Here is a 20,517-nt window from a genome sequence, read left to right on the forward strand (position 1 = left end):
AACAGGCGGTAAAAAAAGGCAAATGGTATGTTGGCCTTCATAGAGGATTCAAGTACAGAAGCAGGAATGTCTTGCTGCAATTATACAGGGCCTTGGCGAGGGCACACTTGGAATATTGTGTGCAGTTTTGGTCTCCTTATCTGAGGAAGGATGTTCTTGCTATAGAGGGAGTGCAGCGAAGGTTTACCAGACTGATTCCTGGGATGGTGGGACTGACGTATGAGGAGAGATTGCGTCGGTTAGGATTATATTCGTTGGAGTTCAGAAGAGTGAGGGGGATCTCATAGAAACCTATAAAATTGTAACAGGACTTGACAGGGTAGATGCAGGAAGGATGTTCCCGATGGTGGGGGAGTCCAGAACCAGGGGTCATAGTCTAAGGATATGGGGTAAACCTTTCAGGACTGAGATGAGGAGAAATTTCTTCACCCAGAGAGTGGTGAACCTGTGGAAATCGCTACCACAGAAAGCAGTTGCAGTTGAGGCCAAAACATTGTATGTTTTCAAGAAGGAGTTAGATATAGCTCTTGGGTCTAAAGGGATCAAAGGGTATGGGGCGAAAGCGGGAACAGACTACTGAGTTAGATGATCAGCCATGATCATAACGAATGGCGGAGCAGGCTCTAAGGGCCGAATGGCCTACTCCTCCTATTTTCTATGTTTCCTGCCCACCTATTGTGTCAGCTGTGACTCAGTTGCTAGCACTCTCACTGGTAGGAGCAGTTTGCCTGCTCGCTGGGATAGATATCCTCGAACGACAGAGAAACACGAAAGCGGTATGTCGAGCTCAGCAAGAATTTAATACTTTCCTGCAGATTTACATTTTGATCACTGATGAGGCCAGCATTTATTGCCCATTCTTAGTTGCCCAGAAAAGTGCTCGAGTGTCAGCTGTGGCTCCGTTGTCAGCACTCTCACCTCGAGTCACCAAGGTTGTGGGTTCAAATCCAACTCCAGGACTTGAGCACAAAAAATCAATGCTGACACTCCAGTGCTACGCTGAGGGAGTGCTGCATTGTTGGAGGTGCCATCTTTTGAGTGAGATGTTAAATCGAGGCCCCATCTGCCTGCTCGGGTGGATGTAAAAGATCCATAACACAATTTTGAAGAAGAGCAGGGGAGTTATCCCTGATGTCCTGGCCAATATTTGTCAATCAACATCACAAAAAAAAAATTATCTGGTCATTATCACATTGCTGTTTGTGGGAGTTTGTTGTGTGCAAATTTGCTGCCGCAGTTTCTAAATTACAACGGTGGCTACACTTCAGAAATACTTCATTGGCTGTAAAGCACTTTGAGACATCTAGTGGTTGTGAAAAGCACTATATAAATGCAAGTCTTTCTTTATTAATTTGATGGTGTCTTTAGTCACCTCCCTGCTGCTAACTCCTGCTCAAAGTGTTGTCATAATATCACACAGCACAGAAGGAGGTCATTTGGTCCATTGTGCCTGTGCTTCTTTGAAAGAGCTATCCAATTCGTCCCACTCACCCCCCCCCCCCCTTTCCCATAGCCCTGCAATTTTATTTCCTTCTGAAATATTTATCCAATTCCCTTCTCAAATGTTATTGAATTTGCTTCATCGCCCTTTCACGCAGTGTATTCCAGAGCATGACTTGCTACATTAAAAACAATTCGTATCAACCCCCTGGATTTCTTTTGCCAATTAAATCTGTATCCCTTGGTTATTGGCTCTCCAGTGCAACAGTTCTCCTTATTTACTCTATTAAAACCCCTCATGATTTCAAATACTTCTATCAAATCTCCCATAACCTTCTCTGTTCTTACGGAAACAGTTGCAACCTCTCTAGTCTCCAATTAACTGAAGTCCCTCACCCCCGGTACTATTTTAGTAAATCTTTGCACCCTCTCCAGTTGATTTTGCTATGTTAAAGGCATTGAAAATGCAAATTATTTTCCCCCTCATTACCTCTTGTCTCAATTGCTAGTCTTTCAAGGACAGCATTTAGGAATAATCACCTCTTGTAAGTCACTCAAATTTTTTCCAGCACTTCAGTGTACGTTTTTGCAAACCTCACATATTGATATGCCAAAAGCTAGCTGCTGATGGGATATTCCCCTTTGTAGGATGAATGGCAAAACTTGGGACGACAAACACCTGTTGTCGACTGCGTTGTGGACAGTGAGGCTGCGCAGCCCTCATCGAGAAAGGAAGTGGCACCAAGGCCGACAGTAGCTTCAAGAGCACCAAAAAAGACCAGTCTGTTCGATGACTATGGTGAAGAGGACTTGTTTGGTGTGACTCAGAAGGAAAGGTGAGACCGGAGTATGCAGTATTTGAAAAACACATAGAGGGATGCAGTAGTGAATGAGACTTGCTGCAGTCTGTACGGATGTATTTTTTTTTCCAGGTGCAGATGGAATTGGTACAAGAACCAAAACCATCAAGGAACCCTGTCCAGACCTAGAATTCATCTGTGGCCATTTGATCCAGCCAGCATGCCATTCTGTTTGCCTTTCTGCCTAATTTAAGGTGACAAAACTGCAGGGAGGGCATGTTACCAGTAGAGCAGACTGGGGTCTGGTGCATTAGATGAAAGCAAAATAATGTTGGAGAGCAAACGTTATGGAGGACTTAAGAAAGAATACCATGCTCCAATGTATAAATATGCTAGGTAGAGGGTATAATTTACTATATGTACAACAACAACTTGCATTTATAAAGTGCTGTTATAATAGTAAGTGTTCTGAGGCGCTTAGCAGGAGTGTTCTCAAACAAAATTTGATACCGAGCCACTCAATATTAGGGCAGATGACCAATAGCTTGATCAAATAAGTAGTTTTAAGGCGTGTCTTAAAGGAGGAAAGAGAGGTAGAGGGTCAAGTATGTACAGGAGATGCCTTGTATATATGGTGTATTGTATTTGTACTGTCCCTGGTATGAGTCAGGGTTTCCCTAGGATATTAACTTGTCACCTCAGTAAATGCCTAAGATGCTAAACCAGACTTTCCAAGAGTAGCTCATTGATCTCCCAGGTTACGTTCAGACGCCATGGTTGTTCAGTCATCCTCCTTTTTAATGAGTTATCTCCAAGTTTAACATTAAAAAATTACACACTTTGCTGCTTTCGGTATCAGTGTGGAAACTATACCTGCAGCCTTCAGGTTGCCTGGAAACATTGACCTTTGAACATAACCAGTTTCCCATTGTCTGCTGTATATATGTGTTGTCTATTTAAAAGCTGTTCAGCTTGAGCTTTAAGTTCATTAGTCTTTAGCTAGAATTAGCTCCATTTCAGAAACTGGATTTTCTAAGATAAAAGGCATGTGCATGAAGTGTTGAAAATGCACAAAGCATGCATTTTAATCTGTAAAGATGCATTACTTCCCTTCCATCGTGCTTCCTTCCCCTACAGTTTTCTCCTCTTTTATTTCTTTACTTCGCGTTTGGTTGTGATGTTGAGGAGGTTAGTGCAGGCTGAGATTTTGAATACATTTAAACAGCTCAAGGTGTTATCAGAAATAGGCTTCTGTAGGTGTTTTGTAGTTGTTGTAAACTCTTTAATTTTCTATCTAGTCAGAAGAAATCCCAGAAAGCGTCCCTTTTGTTTGAAGATGATGGTGATCTCTTTGCATCTAAGCCAGCAGTCTCCAAACCTGCTCCTCCTGAGGTACTGCGATCGAAGTGCTTTGTCATACTATTGGCAGTAAAACGCCATCTTCATGTTTCTGTTTACGAATAAAAACTGCTCAATGTTGCTTGGTGTGGAGTTGCACTGTACAGACGGCTGCGATCTCCGAGTAGACCCTGGGTCTGGTGCTGAGTTGGCTGATCTCAGCTGGGGTTCTTGTAAACCATCTGTAGCTGGCTTTTGTGCCAAATCAGCCTGGTGCCTGAGCAGCATTGCCTGAGTGCACAAGCGGACATGATATGAGGGCAGGAGGGGAATCTGTGCTGCCACACACCATTTCCCTCTGCTATAGAACAGCACAGTACAGGCCCTTCGGCCTACGATGTTGTGCCGAACCTTTAACCTACTCTAAGATCAAACTACCTACCTACCCTTCATTCTACTATCATCCATGTACCTATCCAAGAGTCGCTTAAATGTCCCTAATGTATCTGCTTCTACTACCACCGCTGGCAGTGCATTCCACACACCCACCACTCTCTCTGTAAAGAACCTACCTCTGACATCTCCCCGAAACCTTCCTCCAATCACCTTAAAATTATGCCCCCTGGTGATAGCCCTTTCCACCCTGGGAAAAAGTCTCTGGCTATCCACTCTATCTATGCCTCTCATCATCTTGTACCCCTCTATCAAGTCACCTCTCATCCTTCTTCGCTCCAAAGAGAAAAGCCCTACCTCCCTCAATCTTTCTTCGTAAGACATGCCCTCCAGTCCAGGCAGCATCCTGGTAAATCTCCTCTGCACCCTCTCTAAAGCTTCCACATCCTTCCTATAATGAGGCGACTAGAACTGAACACAATATTCCAAGTGTGGTCTAACCAGGGCTTTATAGAGCTGCAGCATAACCTCGTGGCTCTTAAACTCAATCCCCCTGTTAATGAAAGCCAACACACCATACGCCTTCTTAACAACCCTATCAGCTTGGGAGGCAACTTTGAGCGATCTATGGACATGGACCCCATGATCCCTCTGTTCCTCCACACTACCAAGAATCCTGTCTTTAAGCCTGTATTCTGCATTCAAATTCGACCTTCCAAAATGAATCACTTCACACTTTTCCAGGTTGAACTCCATCTGCCACTTCTCAGCCCAGCTCTGCATCCTGTCAATGTCCCGTTGCAACCTACAACAGCCTTCCACACTATCCACAACTCCAGCAACCTTCGTGTCATTGGCAAACTTGCTAACCCAGCCTTCCACTTCCTCATCCAAGTCATTTATGAAAATCACAAAAAGCAGAGGTCCCAGAACAGATCCCTGCGGAACACCACTGGTCACCGAGCTCCATGCTGAATACTTTCCATCTACTACCACCCTCTGTCTTCTATGGGCCAGCCAATTTTGTATTCAGACAGCCAACTTTCCCTGTATCCCATGCCTCCTTACTTTCTGAATGAGCCTACCATGGGGAACCTTATCAAACGCCTTGCTAAAATCCATATACACCACATCCACTGCTCTTCCTTCATCAGTAGTGACTACACGTCAAAAAATACTTCATTGGCTGTAAAACACTTTGGGATGCCTGTGGTAGTAAATGGTGCTATATAAATACAAGGTCGTTCTTCATATCAAGTAGCCTGCTGAATTTGCTGGCTAAGTTTATACAAAAGGAATGGGTGTTTTCATCCAGAACGACGATGACTTACTTTTATATAGCATCTTTTTAGTGTGAAAAATATGTTACAAATTGCTTCACAGGAGTGTTTACAAACACAATCTGATTATCAAACCACATATGGAGATATTAGAACAGATGGCCAAGAGCATGATTATAAAGGTAGGTTTAAAGGTGTGTCTGAAAGGAGGAGACATTTAAGGAGGGAATTCCAGAGCTTAGGGCCTAGGCAGCTGAGATACTGAGAGATTATTTCCGCTGGTCGGGGAATCTAAAACATGGGGGCACAGTCTCAGAATAAGGGGCTGATCGTTTAGGACTGAGATGAGGAGAAACTTTGTCCCTCAAAAGGTTGTGAATCTTTGGAATTCTCTACCCGAGAGGTTTGTGGATGCTCCATCACTGAATACATTTAAGGCTGGGATAGACAGATTTTTGGGGTCTCAGGGAATCAAGAAATATGGTGAACTGGCAGGAAAGTGGAGTTGAATCCTAAGATCAGCCATGATGGTATTGAATGGCAGAGCAGGCTCGATGGGCCACGTGGCCTACTTCTCCTATTTCTTGTGGTCTTGAATGCACAACAGCCAATGGTGGAGCAGAGGAAATCGGCAAACAAGAAGTGCGAATTGGAGAAACACTGGGATCTCTAAGGATTGTAAGGCTGGAGGAGATTAGTGATAGGGAGGAAACAGGCCATGGAGGGGCTTGAATAAAACAATGAGGATTTTAAAATCAATGTGTTGTCGAACTTGGAGTCAGTGTAGATCAGCGAGCACAGGGGTGATGGGTGAATGGGATGGTGTGAGTTAGGATACTGTGGATGGGGCAGGAATCCTTTAAGTGCACATGTTGCTCCATGCAATGTTTTATTGGCTGCTTTGTACTCAATTTTTCTTTTGTACTCTGCTTTGGCAGAAGCCTGCTGCTCCTCCCCAGGGGTCATCGCTGTTCACCAAAACTGGAGAAAATAATTCTGTTGAGTTTGATGGGAAGAGGCAAGTGGAACAAGGGGTTGGTGCAAAGCCAAGGCCGGTGGGAGCAGTTCACCTGTTCGCTGGGATCGATGTTCTGGATCAACAAAAAAGCACAAAAGTGTCGAGCTCAGTAAGAATGTAATACTTACTTGCGGATTATTTTTGATGTGGGTGTCACTGGTAAGGCCAGCATTCATCGCCCATTCTTAGTTGTCCAGAATAGTGCTTGAGTGTCAGCTGTGGCTCAGTTGGTAGCACTCTTGCCTCGGAGTCACCAAGGTTGTGGATTCAAAACCCACTCCAGGACTTGAGCACAAAATCAAGGCTGACGCTCCAGTGCAGCGCTGAGGGAGTGCTGCATTGTTGGAGATGCTGTCTTTCGGTTGAGAAGTTAAACCGAGACCACGTCTTCAGGTGGACATAAAAGATCCCTTGGCACAATTTTGAAGAAGCGTAGGGGAGTTCTCCTCGTTGCCCTGGCCAATATTTATGTCTCGATCAACATGACAAAAAACAAAAGATTCTCTGGACATTATCACATTGCTGTTTTTGGGATCTTGCTATGTGCACATTGGCTGCCGCATTTCCTGCATCACTGCAGTGACTACACTTTATAGGTACCTCATTGTCAGTAAAGTGCTTTGGGACATCTGGTGGTCATGAAAGGTGCTATATAAATGCAAGTCTTTTTTTTAAAAAGGTATCAGTGGACTGCTCTCTTGAATTAGTGCAGATATCAGTTTGCTACAACTGAGTGGCTTATTGGGCCAATTTGGGGGGAGTTAAGAGTTAGTCACGTTGGAATGGGGCTGGAGTCACCGAAAAGCCAGATTGGGAAAGAATTGGGAAAGGTTTCCTTCCTTGTTGGACATTACTGAACCCCTTACATTTTTACTGATAGCCTAATTATCACCTAGGCAGACATCAGGTGAAATGCCTCCCTGAAGAGAAGGGCACCACGAATGCTAGTGGTCCAACCAACCAGAGTGCATGGATCAAGTTACCTACTCACGAGTCAATTTCTGAATGAGAAATTGGGTGGGAAAGCACTCGAAGATGAACATTTTATTAGAGAGCCTTGAGCTGACACTGCTTGGCTCACTTTGATGGTATTGCTTGCTTTAGGTTGCGATTGAGGCATCATCTGCATTCTTTATCAGGAATGGATGGATTTAGGGGGTGATGGGTAGGGAGAGCCAGATACAGAGGAAGAGGGCACAGACTATTTTACTCATGTGACCGGAATGATACTGGGCCTGAAAGGGTTAAATTATGAGGACAGTTTGCATCGACTACCCTTATATTCCTTTGAATAAAGAAGATTAAGGGGTGGTTTAATTGAAGATGATCTAATTAAAATGATTAAAGGAGTTGATAGAGTAGATGTGGAGTGACTATTTCCTCTGGTGGGTGAGTTCAGGACAAGGAGGCATAGCCTTAAAATTAGAGCTAGACTGTTCAGGGGTGATCTCAGGAAGCACTTCTTCACACAAAGGATAGTGGAAATCTGCAGTGCTGTGCCCTATAAGCTGTTGAGATTGCGGGTCAATTGAAATTTTCAAACTTAGATTGATAGATTTTTGTTAGGTAAGTATATGAACAGTTATGGAACCAAGGCAGCTAGATGGAATTAAGATACAGATGATCGAATTGAATGGCGGCGGAACAGGCTCGAGGGGCTGAATGGCCTCCTGTTCCTATATTCTGCTGGCTGGTAAATTTTAATTTCGTAATTTATTCAATTATTAAGTTTAGTCCTGCTGTGCAAATTGTCATTGGTAATAGATTTCACGCTCTTGCCAATAGAAAACATCATGTGAAGCATTCAGGTATTTTTTATTCCAATATTTTTAGCTGGACTCTGACGGTGTCACTTCCCAGGAAGGTGATGCTTTATCACGACAGAGGGTCGCTGGTGCGCAGGAGGAATTGCAGAGCAATCTGAACTCCGTAGTGAGCCTGTTTGATGAGGAAGATGAGAATCTGGAGGATACGCTCAGCCAGTGCAGCCTGGTTAATGATGAAAAGGTAAGCTGCAGTGCAAAAGGTTACTGGAGAATTTATGCTTAACAAATGGCCACTTCGATCATTTTCTTCTCTTTCAGCTTCCCGAGAGTGGTGTAAGTACCAGAGTGTTCCAGGATGAGGAGTTGCTGTTTAGTCAACACCAGCAGAAGGACAATGACCCTGATGTGGACCTCTTCGCTGATGCTGTAAAACCGGAGGTTAGTTCTGAACTCTGTTATTTAGTGGGAAATCCTGTTCCATCACCTACAGCAGGGGCATGGCCTGTAGAACAGGTTCACCCAGCTCAGAGAATGATTCCACCCAAACCACGGGGTCCTGTGCTGCATATTTGCAAGGTATAGGAATCTTCTGCCGTCAGAGTGATGCTTGTGCTTGATGCTCCTGACGCCATAGTTACACCTGCAACACAGTGGCGCAGTGGTTAGCACCACAGCCTCACAGCTCCAGCGACCCGGGTTCGATTCCGGGTACTACCTGTGCGGAGTTTGCAAGTTCTCCCTGTGACCGCATGGGTTTCCGCCAGGTGCTCCAGTTTCCTCCCACAGCCAAAGACTTGCAGGTTGATCGGTAAATTGGCCATTATAAATTGCCCCTAGTGTAGGTAGGTGGTGGGGGAAGGTGGGGATGTGGTAGGGAATATGGGATTAATGTAGGATTAGTATAAAATGGGTGGTTGATGGTCAGCATAGACTCGGTGGGCCGAAGGCCCTGTTTGAGTGCTGTATCTCTCTATGACTAACATGGACACGGTGATTATGGAGTTGAGCGACTCGGTGCTTCACACTGGGTTAGTGAGGGCAGGGCTTAGCCAGGTAGTGGGTGGGAATTGCGGGGTCAATTCCTGTCTGCCGTGGTGGCCTTCTGGTGCTGGTTCACTCATGTAGTTAATTCAGGAGATGGCTTCTAAAGTATTCAAGAGTTAACCTAAAATGCTATCAAACTGATGCAAAGGACAACCCTGTGCCTCCTAACCCTGGGATTATATTGTAGGTTAAAATGCCAGGACTAAAGCCTCCTGTTAACCCTCCTTCTGCACCTCAAACGAAGCCCTTGGAGCTTCCGAGCAGTGATCTCTTCGACGGAACCGACAGTCTGTTCAGTGCCACAAAGGTAATGGAAAAAAAACCTGCCAGAAATCTGAAATAAAATGGAGATAGATGGCCGAGTGAGTCACAATCTGTAATGGGACAAAGGGATAAACTTTTAATGTCTGTTTGGATGCTGCTTGTCTTGGATGTTAAGCTGAAAAAAGGGTAAAAACTTCCCAGAATAAACTTTCATCTCGTCTATGCAGTGGAAATAAAATAAATGAAATGTCCATGGGGGAGAATGGGAATCAGTTAACCTTTACTGATCAGTAGGAATGTGTGTTGCAAGTGAGCGCACTGCACAGTTCTCTCCGGATTCCAATCCGGAACTGACTGACTGGGATAAAAGCAACTCTGTGCTCTTCATTATTTTCCTGCAATATTGGAAGCTGCATCCTTTCTGGTTTGTGGATGACCAAGTGATATTGGGCCATTTAAAGTGATGTGTGGATTGAGTCCACATGAACCAGCCAATCGTTGGTCGGTATAAACTGAGTATTTTCAAAGTAATTTTTGTAATTCACATGTTTCATTATTAAAACGTTAATTTTTATTTCTATGTGAAGCCATGGTCTGCGAAGGTACCTTCATCCACAGCGAGTATTTTTGAAGATCGTGTAGATGAGGATCTCTTCAGGACTGTTCCTAAGAAGCCACCTGTAGCACAAACGGTAATTCTTGGCATTTACAAACATACAAAAAGAAGGTTTGAAGTAAGGTCATTGATCCCGCCCTATCCAGTCCAGATAACAGGGCTACCACATCCACTGCTGATCCAGCCCATAACCACACCTTGTCCCTGGAGGAGACAAAGAGATGTGGGGGAGGAACTGCAGCCATTTCATCCCCCTAAGACAATCATGCAAGGGTTCAGGAGATGGATAGCCCAGGGATTGTACAGTCTGCCGCGTAGATTCTGAACGACTGCAGTGGTCACGACCTGTAATGACCCCCTCTTTTTCTTTCATTTGATAAGAAGCCAGTACTTAGGGGAACAGGGATCTCGTGCGATGCTGCCACCAGTGAGCATCCTAAGAAAGCACATGGCGAAGTGCTGAACAAAGAGAGACCAGAGGAGAAGGAAGTAAGGAAGTTTCATGTTTTGTTTCAGTTTTGAACCCAGATTGGCACCAATTTGTTAGGTTTATGTTGCTTCAGGTGAAAATGTTTGTGTTTGGCCCTCCTGGTGCTGTGGATTTACACTACCGGAAAAATTAAGTGACAGCGCAAAAGCAACTGTGCAAGTTTTAAGAGTAATTTAAGCTGCAGTGCTGCAACGACAACAACAACTTGTATTTCTGTTGCACCTTTTAACATAATAGAACATTCAAAGGCACTTCACAGGAACATTTTAAAACAAAATATGACAGTGAGCCACATAAGGAAATATTAGGTCAGATGACCAAAAATTTGGTCAAAGAGGTAGGTCTTAAGGAGTGCCTCAAAGGAGCAAAGTGAGATAAAGAGGGGGAGAGGTGTAGGGAGTGTATTCCAGAGCTTGGGGCCTAGGCAACTGAAGGCACAGCCAGCAATGGTAGAGCGATTAAAATCAGGGATGCTCAAGAAGCCAGAATTATAGGAGCACAGATGTTTTGGAGGGTTGTGGGGCTAGAGGAGATTAGAGGTAGGGAGGGGCGAGGCCATGGAGGGATTTGAAAGCAAGGATAAGAATTTTTAAATCTAGATGTTGCTTGACCGGGAGCCAGTATAGGTCAGTGAGCACAAGGGTATTGGGGGAACGGGGCTTGATACGAGTGAAGACACCTGCAGCAGCAGAGTTTTGGATGACCTCAAGTTTACAGACGGTAGAATTTTTTTAAAAAATTCATTCATGGGATGTGGGTGTCGCTGGCCAGGCCAGCATTTATTGCCCATCCCTAATTGCCCTTGAGAAGGTGGTGGTGAGAAGGTGGTGGTGAGCTGCCTTCTTGAACCGCTGCAGTCCATGTGGGGTAGGTACACCCACAGTGCTGTTAGGAAAGGAGTTCCAGGATTTTGACCCAGCGACAGAGAAGGAACGGCGATATAGTTCCAAGTCAGGATGGTGTGTGACTTGGAGGGGAATATGCAGGTGGTGGTGTTCCCATGTATGTGCTGCCCTTGTCCTTCTAGTTGGTAGAGGTCGCGGGTTTGGAAGGTGCTGTCTGAGGAGCCTTGGTACATTGCTGCAGTGCATCTTGTAGATGGTACACACTGCTGCCACTGTGCGTCAGTGGTGGAGGGAGTGAATGTTTGTAGATGGGGTGCCAATCAAGCGGGCTGCTTTGTCCTGGATGGTGTCGAGCTTTTTGAGTGCTGTTGGAGCTGCACCCATCCAGGCAAATGGAGAGTATTCCATCGCACTCCTGACTTGTGCCTTGTAGATGGTGGACAGGTTTTGGGGAATCAGGAGGTGAGTTACTCGCCTCAGGATTCCTAGCCTCTGACCTGCTCTTACAGCCACAGTATTTATGTGGCTACTCCAGTTCAGTTTCTGGTCAATGGTAGCCCCTAGGATGTTAGTGGGGGATTCAGCGATGGTAATGCTGTTGAATGTCATGGGGAGATGGTTAGATTCTCTCTTGTTGGAGATGGTCATTGCCTGGCACTTGTGTGGCGCGAATGTTACTTGCCACTTATCAGCCCAATCCTGGATATTGTCCAGGTCTTGCTGCATTTCTACGCGGACTGCTTCAGTATCTGAGGAGTCACGAATGGTGAACATTGTGCGATCATCAGCGAACATCCCCACTTCTGACCTTCTGATTGAAGGAAGGTCATTGATGAAACAGCTGAAGATAGTTGGGCCTAGGACACTACCCTGAGGAACTCCTGCAGTGATGCTCTGGAGCTCAGATGATTGACCTCCAACAACCACAACCATCTTCCTTTGCGCTCGGTATGACTCCAGCCAGAGGAGTGTTTTCCCCCCGATTCCCATTGACCTCAGTTTTGCTAGGGCTCCTTGATGCCATACTCGGTCACATGCTGCCTTGATGTCAAGGGCAGTCACTCTCACCTCACCTCTTAAGTTCAGCTCTTTTGTCCATGTAGGAGACCGGCCAGGAGTGCATTGGAATGGTCAAGTTTATAGGTAACGAAGGCGCAAATAAGGGTTTCAGGAGCAGGCGAGCTGAGACAGGGTGAAGTCGGGTGATATTATGGAGATGGAAATAGGTGGCTGTAGTGATGGCGCGAATATGAGGTTGGAAGCTTATCTCAGGATCGAATATGACACCAAGATTGTGAACAGTCTTAATTAGTCTCAGACTGTTGCCAGGGGGAGGGATGGAGTCAGTAGCTAGGGAACAGAATTTGGAGCAGGGACCAAAAACAATGGCTTCAGTCTTCCCAGATTTTAATTGGAGGAAATTTCTGCTCATCCAGTAGTGGATGTCAGATAAGCAGTCTGACAATTTAGCAACAGTGGAGGAGTTGAGAGAGGTGATGGTGAGGTACGGCTAGGTGGCGTCAGTGTACATATGAAAGCTAACAACCGTTGCTGAGATCAGCACTGTATGGTAACCAGCATGGACATTGTGTGGGGTAACGGGTATTCACAATTATGGCATTTAAAATTGTGCATTGTAGTGGTATTGAGCATTTTTGTTTGTTACAGTTTTGCCCAGTGTTTAATACTTGGTGCTGAAATTGACTGACTGATTTCGTTTCCTGCTCCCCTCCCTCTACAGAAACCCACCAGCACAGGTCCCATTAAAACAAAAGGGCCTTCCTCCCGGATTGGAAAACTCCAAGTAACTGTTTTGTAACTTCACTTATCTCTTGATGAATAAAATTCTTCTTTTTCACATTTACACTTCCTGCTTTTTGCTGTCACATTGTCTTCAGAAATCTGCCCTTCATAGTGGTGTCTCATGTTGACACTGAGCAGTGTAAACAGGGGATGCTCCCTGAGGGCTTCACTGTACTTGTATTAGCACTGTCAAGTGGAGGGAAGTGGGGGTGGGGTGGAGGCAGTGAAGGGTGCTCAAGGAAGGCAATGAAAAAATGAAAATTCTGAAATGAAATGGTTGCCTTTTGGGAGTAAATCATGCCTGAGTCACCAGTCTCTAGGGCCAAGCCCATTGAAAATCCAGGGATCACTTGGGTTTTCTCCCCACTCTTGCCTTTCCAAAGCTGTTGGGGTGCAATTTCATGGCTGCTCTGATATCTCACCAGAGATGCTGTCAGATTATTTGACTGATGGGTGTTATAACCAAGGCTGATCCCATTCTCATCCAGCCAACTTGCATGTACTTTCTGAAAGGGGCACCTATTGATTTACTCCCCCCATCCCCATTAGCACTGAGGCTAATTGCAGCACCTGAACTGCTGCTGTAGTTAAACCCAACTGTCTTGGCGCAAGTTGGGAATCTGGTCGGGATCTCCTTGTCTGTGTGGCTTAGTACTCCATTGGGTGGTTCCTTTACCAACTTGAGTGTGTTACAGAACCTAGGCACAGATATTGATAACCTCCTTGTGTTGACTGTATGGTTTTCTAGACCCTCATGCAGCCATTGTTTAGTTAGCACTGATCTCAAGGAGGCAATGGGCTTAAAGTGGATGATCAGTGAAGTTGAAAACAGATTCATTGTATCTAGTTAGTGGATCTGTGACTTGACAGTTTGAGTTTTACTTTACTTCTCTCTTGCAGGCTGCATGGTATTATACTGCTCCATGTTGCATTTCCACTCAAAGTGTAGGAACAAACAATGAATTTTGTAAAATCCTTCACTGTTGAATATAACTGCATGCTTCAGCGTTGGTGCACAAAGGATAACAGGCTTTTTAAGCTGTTCCATTTGGAACATGTTAATGAATATTAAAGGGCTGTCAAATCGTCACTGCTTAAAAACTAACAGTTCTTTAAACAGCTTTTACTTGTATAACAGTATCAGTATGCACATGCTTGTCTTACTTCCTCTTATTCTGATATTTGCCTCTATTTTAACATAGCTTTGTAATTTCATATCTGGTTATATCCCAGATTCCCTAATTGTCCTCTTTTTTTCTAGGCAAACTTGGCGATTAACCCAGCGACTCTCCTGCCTGGAGCTTCACCCAAAGTTGCCGGTGTTATGCCTGGGTCAGTGTCACCTCCTTCTCCACCTGGTTTGTCTCCGAGTTTTGCCACATCTTCAGCATCAGGACCAGCTACAGGTGAAGGCATCAGTGTGAGTCTCAATCAACCAATGCAGGTGGACACTTTACCCAGTGTTAATAAGGTAAGATGTGGCAAAAGTTAAGCACTTCATTTAAACATTTAGCTTTCTCTCTTTTTCAGTTGTGTCGAGATGAGCTTAAAAGTGAACTTCATTTACAAAAATAGTAACTTGACCAAATGTTGAGGGAGGAGCCAAACTATGCAATTCAAAGGTATTAAGGATGCATGATTTGTTCAGAAGTGTTTTCTTGGTGGCTTTCTGAATTAAATGTAGTAATTCAAATACATGAAGCACTGGTCGCTATTTTGGGGTATTTATCAGTCTGTTTTTCAGCAAACTGAACGTGATCTAGAGGCTTTGAAGAACTGGAAAAGACGAGAAGAACCAGTGGACAAAAAAAATTTTCAATCTAGTTTTAGCGCTAAGTTTCGAATTATTTTCTTCTATTAAAAGAGTTAACCTAGTGCAAAAACTGTGAATACATTGTGTTGCTGCTGCTAACATTTGATCTCTTACTGTTAAATAAGTCTGTTTGGTAATTAAAGCTTAAAACAAAGTCTGATTTGTTTTTCTGTCTTCCGAGTACTGTTTTCAGTTCAGGCACCACACCTCAGGATATATTAACCTTGGAGGGGGTGAAGCACAGATTCAGCAGAATGATACCTGACCTAAACAGGTTGAATTTCAGGATGTCTAAGCTAAGCTTGTCTTCCGTCTAATATAGAAAGGAAGGACTTGCACAGGACGTCCCAAAACATTTTTACAGCCAATTAAGCAATTTTGAAACATAGTCACTGTTGTAATGGAGGAAACATGGCAGCCAGTTTGCACAGAGCAAACTCCCACAAACATCAAAGTGATGGTTTTGTGAAGGGGAGGTCGTGTCTTACTAATTTGATTGAGTTTTTTGAGGAAGTGACGAAGATGATTGATGAAGGAAGGGCAGTAGATGTTATCTATATGGACTTCAGTAAAGCCTTTGACAAGGTCCCTCATGGCAGACTGGTACAAAAGGTGAAGTCACACGGGATCAGAGGTGAGCTGGCAAGATGGGTACAGAACTGGCTGGGTCATAGAAGACAGAGGGTATCAGTAGATGGGTGTTTTTCTGAATGGAGGGATGTGACTAGTGGTCCGCAGGGATCAGTGCTGGGACCTTTGCTGTTTGTAGTATATATAAATGATTTGGAGGAAAATGTAGCTGGTCTGATTAGTAAGTTTGCGGACGACACATAGGTTGGTGGAGTTGCGGATAATGATGAGGATTGTCAGAGGATACAGCAGGATATAGATTGGTTGGAGACTTGGGCGGAGAAATGGCAGATGGAGTTTAATCCGGACAAATGTGAGGTAATGCATTTTGGAAGGTCTAATGCAGGTGGGAGGTATACAGTAAATGGCAGAACCCTTAGGAGTATTGACAGGCAGAGAGATCTGGGCGTACAGGTCCACAGGTCACTGAAAGTGGCAACGCAGGTGGATAAGGTAGTCAAGAAGGCATACGGCATGCTTGCCTTCATCAGTCGGGGCATAGAGTATAAAAATTGGCAAGTCATGTTGCAGCTGTACAGAACCTTAGTTAGGCCACACTTAGAATATTGCGTGCAATTCGGGTCGCCACACTACCAGAAGGACGTGGAGGCTTTGGAGAGGGTACAGAGGAGGTTTACCAGGATGTTGCCTGGTCTGGAGGGCATTAGCTATGAGGAGAGGTTGGAAAAACTCGGCTTGTTTTCACTGGAACGACGGAGGTGGAGGGGCGACATGATAGAGGTTTACAAAGTTATGAGCGGCATGGACAGAGTGGATAGTCAGAAGCTTTTTCACAGGGTGGAAGAGTCAGTTACTAGGGGACATAGGTTTAAGGTGCGAGGGGCAAAGTTTGGAGGGGATGTGCGAGGCAAGTTTTTTACACAGATCGGCGCAGTCTTGGAATGCCGAATGGCCTGTTCCTGTGCTGTACTGTTCTTTGTTCTTTGTTTGATGATGACCAGTTAATCTATTTTTATGATGTTGATTAAGGGATAAATATTGACCAGGACACCGGGGATTACTCCTCTGCTCTTCAGAATAGTGCCATGGGTTCCTTTATGTCCACCTGAAAAGGCTGATGGCGTCTTGGTTTAACATTTTATCTGAAAAATGACTCCTCCGACAATGCAGCACTCCCTCAGTTGTGCACTGGAGTGTCAACATAGAAAATTAAGGGGAGATCTAATTGAGGTGTTGAAGATGATTAAAGGGTTTGGTGGGGGGAGTCCAAACAAAGGCACAACCTTAAAATTAGAGCTAGGCCTTTCATGGGTGTTGTCAGGAAGCACTTCACACAAATCAGTGGAAATCCAAAAGGCAGCTGAGGTTGGGGTCAATTTAACGTTACAAAACTGTGATCGATAGATTTTGTTAGGTAAGGGTACTAAGAGTTACAGAGCCAAGGTGGGCAGGTTGAGTTCAGATACAGATTATCCATGATCTAATTGAATTCCAGCACAGGCTTAAGGGCTAATTGGCCACCTCCTGTTCCCATGTAGACGAGAATCCTGTGGTGGCAAAAAGCCGATTTGGTGCAGGCAAAAAGAGTTCTCTTTGTCCAGGTACTCCACCAATTTTACTGAAATATCAGGGCATGTGGAAAACATTCCTGAGGCTGTAGGGTACCAGGGATGATCTATGCAAGTAGTTGAAACACAGATGCCAAAAATATTGAGTGAAAAAGGTCGAAGATCTCAAAAGAATTAACACGTAAAAAAATTGAGACTGTGATGTGAAACCTATTACTGAATGTGAAGCTGGAAATTACATGGGTCCCATTCATACGATAGAGTATCGTGTTCAGCGCTTTACTGTTTATGCTGTACATGTGTGCTAGCATGGGCGTGCTTTGCAGTTCTTGCTACAATATTTGACCATTTCTCAAGTTAGAAATAATTGTGTTCGAATCGCTTTGCGCACTGGGTTATTTTGTGAAGGGATGACATCTCCCACCCTAACCCCTTGAAGAGATCTGTGGGATGCACTGGGTTCTGAGAGAAGAGCGAGGGCTGGGGGTGGGTACATGGATCAGGGAGCACAAGAAGTTATGCGGACTGGAATCACGTGGTCTGAGATTCTGTTGTGATAGGCAGCACATGCTTATTTCTTTTAGCAAAATTACCCATGCTTATCCTGTTTTCTTGTAGAGCCGCGCAAGAGTAGTGCAGAAGCGTCGACCTCCAACAAGGGTGGCACGGAGACTGGCAGCTCAGCAGTCTGATGAGATAGAAGAATTTGACCAGAGATCGGAAGTCGATGGTGCATTATCAGAAGCGAGCGGTATTGCAGACTTTTCACCGACAGTCCTGGTGCAAAAACCAAGTTTGGACATGGCGCCCAAGGCAAAATGGTCACCACCGCCTGAATCTTCACCCAATAAAGATGTCGGCCCACTCTCTGCCACCACTGCAAAGCTGCCGGTGCATTCTGACCTCTTCAATTCAGACGGCCTGTTCAAGCCAAATTTGGCACAGGAACCGACTCCAGCTGGGGCAAGGGAGGACCTTTTGCCCAAGGAGGACCCAGCCCAATCAATATTTGCACCAAGTGCAGATGATCTTTTCCAGTCCAGTAAACGGACTGTGAAGAAACCCAAACCAGCAGCTTTTCTCGAGGAGGAAGGTGGTGAAGATCTCTTTGGGGTAGCAAAATTAGGGAAAACTAAACCAACAACACAAAAGAGTTCAAAAACACTAGCTATCTTTGAGGTAATCTTTTTATTGGTTAGAAATAGATGCTTGATGAAACCTTGTGCTCTAGCCTTAAATGACACTCGAAGTGACGGATGTTTCTCCTTTTCTGTGTTAACATTTGCTATCAATTTTCTTCCTCCCCTTTCCTTTCAGGAAAAGTAGTGGGTCAACTTGTGAACAGTTCCTGAAGAACCCACAGCTTTTCCCTGCCTCTTAGCCAAGTGTCATTTGTCATCTCTGAGTCTAGATGGTGTTCTGCCAGCTGGTTCTGCTGCCACAGCCAAGCCAAGCTGAATGTCTGTCCTATTCCAGCTGTTTCCCTCTACCTCTAAATATGGATCACTGGATAGCGATTGTAAACCATAGCCATAAGTGAAACCAATGAAGATGTGCCCATTGCCAGGCCATGCCAAGTATTTGGATTGGGATTCACAGTAGAGATAATCCCAGAATTATGGTGTGGGCACTTTCTGAGAGATGCGTTAATAATAATGTCTTTTAGGACTGAAGAAGTTTGAATTTTAAGATTCTGGGTTTGACCAGAAAATTAGTGAATGTTGCTAGTTGTCCTTGTAGCACAGCTCCCTGAGTCAGGGGGCTGAATACTTTCAGTATTTTGCACAGTGCGAGGGAGCTGAGTCTGATTAGTAATGAACATACAAATTAGGAGCAGGAGAAGGCCATTCGGCCCCTCGAGCCTGCTCTGCCATTCAATAAGATCATGGCTCAGCTCCACATTCCCGCCTAACCCCAATAACCTTTCACTCCGCCTTGCTTATCAAGAATCTATCTACCTCTGCCTTAAAAATACATATCGACTCTGCTTCCACCGCCTTTTGAGGAAGAGAATTCCAAAGACTCTCAATTCTCTGTCTTTCAAATAATTGCCTGCTGAAATGATCCTTTTCCTTTGTCAGGACGATTTGTTTGCCACGGAATCTGTTACCTTAACCAAGAAAAGCAACGAGGGAAGCACAGATGTCAACCTCTTTGATCATGTAGACATATTTGCCGACTTAGAAGTAGCACCAAAAGAGAAGAAGAGTAGGAAGAAAGTTGAAACAAAGTCTATATTTGACGATGAAATGGGTATGTAAATAATAGATTGGAAACTCTGGAATTCCCTCTCTGAACTTCTCCGCCCCTGTACCTCCCTCTCCCTCTTTAAGACACTCCTTAAAACCTACCTTTTTGACCGAGCTTCTGGTCTTCTGAACTAATACCTGCTTATGTGGCTCAGTATCATATTTTGTTTTATTATGCTCCTGTGAAATGCCTTCGGACATTATTAAAAAGGTGCTATATAAATGTAAGTTGTTGAAGTGGAACATACTCAAGATGCTGCTGTGTAGCATAGAATCATAGAATGAATGATACAGCACCTTTTGCCCCATCTTGCTTAGTCTGGCTCTTCGGTAAAACACTCCAATTAGTCCAACTCCGCTGCTCTTTCCCCATAGTCCTGTTAATTTTTTTTGCCTTCAAGTATTTATCCAGTTCTCTTTTCAGTGTTAGTATTGAATTTGCTTCCACCGCCCTTCCCTCATCTCGTCTCTGCTTCTTTTGCCAATTAACTTGAATCTGTCTCTTCTGGTCACTGACCCTTGTGCCACTGGAAACAGTTTCTCCTTTTTTTAATTCTTTCATGGGATGTGGGCATCGCTGGCAAGGCCAATATTTGTTGCTGATCCTGAACTGCCCTTGACAACTGAGTGACTTGCCAGGCCATTTCAGAGGGCAGTTAAAAGTCAACCACATTGCTGTGGGTCTGGAGTCACATGTACGCCAGACCAGGTAAGGACAGCAGATTTCCTTCCCTGAAGGACAATAGTGAACCAGATGGATTTTTATGACGATCGTTGATAATTTCATGCCAGTGTTACTGAGACTAGCGTTCAATTCCAGATTTTCTTTTAATTAATTAATGAGTTTAAATTCCACCAGCTGCTGTGATGGGATTTGAACCCATGTCCCTAGGCCATTGGTCTGGGCCTCTGGATCACTAGTTCAGTGACATTACCACTGCACCACCATCTCATCCTTATTGTATAAAAACCATTCATGATTTTGAACACCCCTATCAAATCTCCCCTTAACATCCTCTGCTTTTAGGTGAACAACCTCAACTTCTTCAGTCTCTCCAAATAACTTGAATTCCCTCTTTCCTGGTACTATTCTAATAAATCTGTTATGTACCCTCTCCAAGGCCTTCACATCCTTCCTAAGTCTGCTGCCCAGAATTGAACACAATACTCCAGCTGAGAGCTAACCAGTGTTTTGTGCA

At 44.5% G+C, this 20,517-nt stretch overlaps 1 protein-coding gene across 5 annotated transcripts in view; it reads left to right on the forward strand.

Annotated features, from left to right (window-relative positions):
* Positions 1-20,517, forward strand: part of washc2c (WASH complex subunit 2C) — a 71,939-nt gene that overhangs the window by 48,433 nt on the left and 2,989 nt on the right. For 3 of the 5 annotated variants that reach the window (XM_068020211.1, XM_068020214.1, XM_068020213.1), the window contains 12 exons: positions 2,089-2,276; positions 3,539-3,632; positions 6,190-6,378; positions 8,103-8,276; positions 8,354-8,473; positions 9,267-9,386; positions 9,931-10,035; positions 10,341-10,448; positions 13,036-13,098; positions 14,359-14,568; positions 17,688-18,248; positions 19,151-19,322. In XM_068020211.1, coding sequence (XP_067876312.1) covers positions 2,089-2,276; positions 3,539-3,632; positions 6,190-6,378; positions 8,103-8,276; positions 8,354-8,473; positions 9,267-9,386; positions 9,931-10,035; positions 10,341-10,448; positions 13,036-13,098; positions 14,359-14,568; positions 17,688-18,248; positions 19,151-19,322 — 2,104 coding nt within the window. The remainder of the gene's footprint in view (positions 1-2,088; positions 2,277-3,538; positions 3,633-6,189; positions 6,379-8,102; positions 8,277-8,353; positions 8,474-9,266; positions 9,387-9,930; positions 10,036-10,340; positions 10,449-13,035; positions 13,099-14,358; positions 14,569-17,687; positions 18,249-19,150; positions 19,323-20,517) is intronic. The other 2 variants (XM_068020212.1, XM_068020215.1) reach the window with 2 other exon arrangements.

The sequence above is a fragment of the Heterodontus francisci genome, chromosome 42, assembly GCF_036365525.1.
Source record: "Heterodontus francisci isolate sHetFra1 chromosome 42, sHetFra1.hap1, whole genome shotgun sequence".
In the NCBI taxonomy this organism is placed as follows: domain Eukaryota; kingdom Metazoa; phylum Chordata; class Chondrichthyes; order Heterodontiformes; family Heterodontidae; genus Heterodontus; species Heterodontus francisci.